Source organism: Neolamprologus brichardi, chromosome 16 (genome assembly GCF_056152115.1).
Source record: "Neolamprologus brichardi isolate AB-2024 chromosome 16, ASM5615211v1, whole genome shotgun sequence".
NCBI lineage: Eukaryota > Metazoa > Chordata > Actinopteri > Cichliformes > Cichlidae > Neolamprologus > Neolamprologus brichardi.
The window spans coordinates 14145036-14152491 of NC_142119.1; the positions used below are offsets into that span (position 1 = coordinate 14145036).

At 41.1% G+C, this 7456-nt stretch overlaps 1 protein-coding gene across 2 annotated transcripts in view; it reads right to left on the reverse strand.

Moving 5' to 3' along the window:
• ankrd44 (ankyrin repeat domain 44) overlaps positions 1-3765 on the reverse strand; it is a 36148-nt gene extending 32383 nt beyond the window's left edge. For both annotated transcript variants that reach the window (XM_006805815.3, XM_006805814.3), the window contains exon 1: positions 3211-3765. In XM_006805815.3, the coding sequence (XP_006805878.1) occupies positions 3211-3237 (27 nt within the window). In that variant the 5' untranslated portion in view covers positions 3238-3765. The remainder of the gene's footprint in view (positions 1-3210) is intronic.
• Positions 3766-7456: the final 3691 nt, after the last annotated feature.

A 7456-nucleotide genomic window follows, 5' to 3' on the forward strand; every position in this document is an offset into this window, starting at 1 on the left:
CATTTTAAAAGTTGAGTTTAACACAAACAATTACGTATTTGAAAAGGACAAAATCGTTCCCATTTCCTTCTGTTTGCAGTCATTTTTAAAGAGGTCTCAATGTTTCACCTGCTTCAAATTGTGTGACATCTACAAGAGACACATAACTGTGCTTTGGCACAAAGTCAGAAGTCAACGACTTCCTGTACTTCCTTTGCGTTCTGCGATTAGTTTTTTTTTTTTACCCCGCAGAGTCTTTCATTTCCACGCATGCACAAAAACGAGAGAGAGAAAAAAAAGTTGATGTTTATTCACAAACACATCTGAGGAATTTTAGACATGACGTCAACCTCGGAATCAATTCAGCAGATCACAAGTTAAAAGAGACGTTACAGCAGTGGGATTGTTATGGTACCCACTGTTGATAAGCCCGGGATGAAAAGAAAAAAGTCTGAGGCATCCAGTTATCAGGCATCATCAGCATGTCTGAAAATAACAGGAAGTGCTACACTTCTAGGTCATACACACAGACACACACACACACACACACTCTGACAGCAGCTCTTGCTTCCCTCAAGACATATCACACATGGCCACATGAGAGCTCTGCAGAGAGATGCTGAGTCGGTTAACTTTGAAAAAAAATCTTAATGTGAGAAGGACCTCTGAGGGTCGTGATTCTCAAAGTGCTGTTTTAATAGGCGGTGTTGCTTTTGTATTTTTATTTACAAAATCACGTACTTTTACACTTCCATGCTCACATCTGCTCAGAGAGGTGTGTATCTGTGCTGCTGCCCACAGAGAGATCTTTGTAGTCACTGTGTATCTCTTCATTTTGTGCCCATATGTAGCTGGTTGTCTGTGTGCAGCCATCATGTGTCTCTTTGTAGCAATATTGTGTCCTGTAGCTGTTACAAGTTTCTTTGTAGCCTTTAAGTGTTTCTTTGTCTCTTTTGTGATTCTTTTTGTAGCAGTTTGTCTAATTGTACTTTTTAACCAGTGTGTGACTGTAAAGTAACATAACAGTCGCAGACTGTGCCCGAGTTTTAAATGTAAATGTTCAAATTTATATTTCTCTGAACACCTTTAGGGCTGCTTGTTTATGACTTGTTTAAATAAAAATTCTTATTTGTCAACCTCTGCTGAAGAGTACTGTACACATCATGTCAAGTATGTCTCCTTGGGACAATTTGAATTTTTTGAGTTGGAGGTCCTTCACAAGGAATCTGAAACATTACAGCACTGCTGACATACAGTCAGTAAGCATTTTAACATTTTCATTGTGGGGTACAGGGACCATACAAATGCACTCTTTGTCAAAATGCAAGCTATTAAATTCCAAGACTTGGTGCAGCTTAAAACACCGCAAATAATGTATAAAGTAAGAAATAAATTGCTTCCAAAAGAAATCTGTAAATTGTTCATAGAAAGAGAAGGTGGGTATAACTTAAGAGGAAAATGGAATTTAAAAATACAAAGTGCTAGAACAACTTTAAGAACGATGTCTATCTCAATTGCAGGAGTTAAATTATGGAACAGTCTAACAGAAGAAATAAAAGAAAGTAAAAACATAAACCAGTTTAAATTAAAATATAAAAACCTAATTTTAAATAAGTATAAGAATGAAGAAAACAGGGTTAACCCAGGACGGTAATGTTGCTGGAAATGGTGTTTTAGTTCTTTTTTTTTTTTTTTTGGGGGGGGGGGGGGGGGGGGTTGTTTGTTTGTTTTTCCATAACTTGTGAAACTGCAAAGTTACACATTCTGTATTTTTCATATGAAAGAAACTATACTGTGGTGGGGCTTGCTTATTTCTTGTTTTTGATTTATGTATGTTTGTTTTGTTTTTGCTTTATTTTTGTTTCATATGTTGTTTGTTTAATTTAAGACTAAAAGAATTTGCTCGATTTGTTGATATCTTGAAATTAACAAGAGCCAAACTGATAGCTGTGAATGACTTCAACTAATAATTCAAACCTCAAATTTAGTCTGTGCACTTTAAATTCAAACAAAAAAGAAAAAAAATCAACACTGTGGTTGAAAAATTGAGTTTCAAATAAATTGACAGGTTAAAATCATTTTAATATTATACTGAAGTAAATATTTCAGCCAGAATTCTACATAATAATTGTCTGATTAAATCTCCTTCAAAGTAAAATATTCTCTAAGCTCCACTTCGACATGTTCAAGGTGAAACAATCAGTCAATAAACAGAAGAAGAATTTCTTTAAGAAAAATTTAAAAACAATACCCACTGAACGAAGATTTTAGCTTTTTCAAAGACAACTTTAAATTTTGTAGTTTAACAAAGAAAGACATTTGAAGACTGTTAGACTGGGATACTTTAAAGTGTAAATTAGAGAGCACAATAGCTTCTGATTATCAGCTAGATCATTAATTCACAGTTTACCACTGAACAGAGTCAAAAAGCACTATATAAGAAGAAAAGCAGGATCTATAAGAACAAAAGACATACTTGGCTTTTGCGGTCATTTTTACCAAGAAGCAAGTTTAATAAGTCAGTTACAGATTAATTACACTATACTGTGTGCACCAAAATGCACATTTTATATGAGTGTTTTTAAAAGATTTTAAATGTCATCTCATGGGCAAAAGATGGCCCAGAAGTAGAAGCAACACAATTTACATGGGCTGTGTTACTGCTCTGCAGGATTTCAGAAACTGGCCAATGGGTTTGAAGGCGGACTTTTAGGGAGGGGACCTTAAAGAGGAAGGAGCTGAAGCAGCCTGATTCAGACAGGTTGCACTGAGAGGATGCATAAAGAGTCAGTTATCCATACTTAAAACTGTGAACTGTGCGAGTCTATTTTAGCAAAGTCCAAGAATACAAAGCTTCAAAGTATTGTTTTCAAACTTAGGGGCATTCCCTGGGAAATACTCGGGTACTTTGACTTCCACACAGTAGTTACTGAAGACATTAACAGCTTACAGGAGGAAACAGAACAGGAAATGTGAGACAGATGAGCTGTCACCATTTTAACGACATTTACAACAAATAATAAGGCCATTTTCTTTTTTTAGTGTTATGCTAATTTATTGATAGAGTCCTGCGCCAAATCTGTAGGGGAGGAATCTATTTTATTATTTTCTAGGCTGTATAAAACTAAATAGCACAACATGTGCTACTGAAACACTTTCCTACCACACAGGAGGAGAAATACTGTGCTTCTGCAGGTCTGGAAGCTAAGCTAACTGGCTAGCTGGTCCTACCTGGTCGGCCAGTTTGAGAACAGCCATCTCTGGGTCAGCTCTGGCTGCACATCCACTCCCTCCGACACCGCAGCACCATGCACGGCGCGATGCTGAGCCCCGCTCCGCCTCTCCTTTCTCCGCTCTTCCCACGGGACTTGAGGCGACTAGATGTAGCGGTGTGGCTTTGTAGCTCTCTAGGAGTCTCACGGGCAGACGCTGAGGGTGATGGAGGCCGGGCCGAGCACCAGGGCCATCAGCCCCGTTCCACTGACGCTATCTGCGGCTACGCTGCTGAGCACAGTCGGCCGCTCGGAGTCGCTGGGAGGCGGGGAAGCAGGAACGGCTCGACCGACCGGTGTAAACAATCCACATTTATGGCTGCTGCTGATCTTCTGTTGATGCTTCTGCAAGAATATTCCAAGCGTCTCTGCGAGCTGTACACCGCCCACAGAAGGCTCTCTATCCCCCAGACTGCACAGCCTGTAAGCCTCCCAGAGAGGCAGCCAGGGTGAAGTCAGCTGAACGGAGATCACACAGGAAGTTCGTGCTTGTCTCTTTAGATGCAGAAGTGGAGGAGAAGCTTCCTCAGCATCAACAACAAGCAGAATACCCCTCGCTGCTGCCATCCACTGGATACAGAGAGAGGCCGAAACGCAGTTACACGATCCAAAAATAAGTAACACAAAGCATGAAAAATGAATGCGTGTAAAGAGAGATGGCTGTGACGACTGCAGTGATGTAGGTTATATAAAGATATAGTGTAATTTTCATTCCAGATATTTGTTCATGAATTAGTCCCACTTCAAGTGACAAATGTAATTTCTGATAAGATGGGCAGATATCAAGCACCATGTAGGTAGAGCAGATTGCTCTTTGTGGACTAAAACCAGTTTAATCCATCCATCCTGCCGGGGAGCTCCATATTCCACATCTGCTATCCATCCTCTGCACATGTTCATACCATCTCAGGCTTGCCTCTAACGCTGTCTCCAAAATGCTCAATCTAAACTGTCCCTCCGATGTACTAATTTCTAATCCTGGTCATACTGAGATGAAAACTTTAAACTTTAGCTCTGCCACATCCAGCTTGACTTCTCATCTTTTTGTTAGTGCTACAGTCTCACACTACATGTCAGCAGGTCTCACTGCCATCTTGTAAACCTTCCCTTTCACATTCATCTTCTCCCACTCCACTTTGTTTCTCTCTTCTATACAGTTCATTTCACTTTTATTTGTAGAGCACCAAAATCACAACAGAAGTCACCTCAAGAAGCTGTGGTCTTTAAGGCAAAGACCCTACAATAATACTGAGAAAACCCCAGCAATCAAATTCCTCCTTTGAGAAGCACTTGGCGACAGTGGGAAGGAAAAGTTTTTAACAGGAAGAAAGCTCCGGCTGAACTAGGCACAGGGAGCGGCAGCTATCTGCCCTGACCCAGATCTTTGTGCTGTCCGTTGGTTCTGATGGTTGACCCCGGGTATTTAAACTCATTTACCGTCACTCTCTGTAGTCCTTGCATGTTCATCTTTTCACTGGACTATCTCTCATTCACACATATGTGTTCTGTCTTGCTTTTACTAACTTTCATTCCTCTTCTCTCCAGTGCATACCTCCACCTCTCCAGACTCTCCTCCACCTGCTTCCTACTCTGCAAACATCCTGGCTGCCATCATCATCAACCTGTCCATTGCCGCTGTGAACAAGAAGGGGCTCAGAGCCAATCCCTGATGTAATCCCACCCCCACTTTGAACACCTCCAGCACTCCTTCCAGACATCTCACCACTGTCTTGCTGTCTTGACTTCCTTGTGCATTTCTACAGTTCCTCTTTCTCAAGATCCACAAAGACAGTCACAGTGCAACTCCTGACCTCCTCTACACTTCTCTATTAACACCCTCAAAGCAAACATCACATCTGTAGTGCACTTTCTTAGCACAAAGCCATTCTGCTGCTCACTGTTCATCACCTCTCTTCTGCTCTACAGTTGTGGTGAACATTTTACACACTCCTGGTGTACAGGGACCTTGGTGGTCCGATCCTGGCTACTCCAGTCTCAAGTCTGCATCCCTAAGTAACTAACTCATCTCACTTCCTGCCTACATTCTCCCCCGACACCACCTTGCAGTCTCATATGTTTTTCGGATTGCACTTTCTGTAGTAGAAGTACTCCACCTGTGTGCACCTTCCTACTTTCTTCTACATCACCCAACTTACTCCAGATTTCCTTTCTTTTCTACCTGAAATCCAACCTTTAATGCACTTACCCCCACTGCTCCTGGCTTTGCTTCTCTTACATCTGGTCTGTGCAAGTCATATATCTATATTTCCTTCTTTCCATCGTGTTATCCTGTTCTCTTCCTTTGCCGATCACAGTCCCTACATTTAAAGACCCGACTCTCAACCCCAAACTCCTGCCTTTCCTTCTCTCTCGCCTCTGAAGATGCCGTCCCCCTTTCTTCTTCTTCCATTGTCTGCAACAAACATAGTTTATGAACAGTGAGTACACTGGCTTGTGGCCCGGCCATGGCTGGGTTAGACTAAAGTTTAAACCGAATCCTTACCCTAAAACATTGTGATTTAACTCATGTAGACTTACAAGACCTACAAGGAAGTTTTAGAGGGCAATACTTAACTTATGACTTACATTATTATCCTGAATATTTCCAAACCTAAACTTAAGATAAATATTCCCCCTGAAATATAACCATCTACCTTTTGGGGACTGACTTTTTTGTCCCAGTAAGGAAGTTAAGCCACAGCACAAGTACACAGTCTGTGTGGTTTTCATGCATTTCTGTTAGTTGTGCGTTCTAAAGGTTATAACGGAAGGAAACTGAAGGAAGTACAGTGCTGTGCTGTCTCTTGAACTTTTACTCACAGAGAAATGTCTCAATAGACTCTGGATTGTTCTCGTAGTGTAAATAATAACAACACAAGTCTTTTTGTAGTCCAATGAACAATTTAGCCAAACCGAGACCTTTAATTTATGGACAAATGTGTTAGCAAATCCTGACATTCAGAAGCTGATACAGCAAAATATGTGATCATACCAGTCACTTCCATAACTGTTGCATAAGACAACACAAAAATCAGGCCTATATTATTCTAATTTTAGCCAAATGCAATATTGTTTAGGTAGAATATAACATGCAAGTTTACATACATGCAGCAATGATTTGCAAATCTCATAAAACCGTATTTTTGCACAAAAGAACAGAGAAATTATGTTGGATGTTTAATTGGAGGGGGGGGGGGGGGAATCACTGTGTAACAACCCCTCTTTGTTTAACAGCAGTCTGATTCTTGTCTCATATTAGATTGTGGCTGCTCAACAGTCCTGACTCTTCTGCTATAAAGTCATTGGAAAAGCTGAAGTATGCAGTTTAGCATTGTCTTTCTGAAATATGTGAGGCCTTCAATGAAAAGTATGTGATATGGATGGGATTATATCTTTCTCTAAAACCAGTATATACCTTTTAGCATTACAGACATCCTCTAAGTTTCCAGATGGAACTGAGCAACGATAACAAGCCAGGTGGTCAGTCTATTCTTTAGTCTGGAGGATGCCGGGTTCATGATTTCCAGAAACTAATTTCAAAGTTCAGTTTTTCGTGGGGCGATCGTGGCTCAAGAGTTGGCAGTTCGTCTTGTAATTGTAAAGTTGCCGGATCGAGCCCCGGCTCCGACAGTCTCGGTCATTCTGTCCTTGGGCAAGACACTTCACCCGTTGCCTACTGGCGGTGGTCAGTGCGCCCCAGGGTGGCTGTGGCTACAATGTAACTTGCCATCACCAGTGTGTGAATGGGTGGATGACTGAATGTAGTGTAAAGCGCTTTGGGGTCCTTAGGGACTAAGTAAAGTGCTATACAAATACAGGCCATTTACCATTTTTTACCATTTATCTGAACACAGAAGAGTGTTCTGCTTTACCTTAGTGGATTTTCAATAAGCTTTCACCCAGGTGTTTCTGGATTATGTTCACATTTGGCTTCTTTGCATGACAGAGCTTTAACCACCGCGGCATGGCAAACTGTGTTCCTGAGTCCATGTAGTGATTACCTTGACATAATCCTGCCGTCTGAGTGCTTGGAGGTCATGCGCATCCAATATTGATTTTATGGCTTGACCGTTGCGAGATTTCTCCAGATTCTCTGACTCTTTTGTACTGTACATGAGGAGGAGCAGCATCACTGTGAAACTGTTCCATAATTAACAGGCACAGTGTTTTGCAGATTGGGGAAGATCTGTCCACTGTTACTTCTG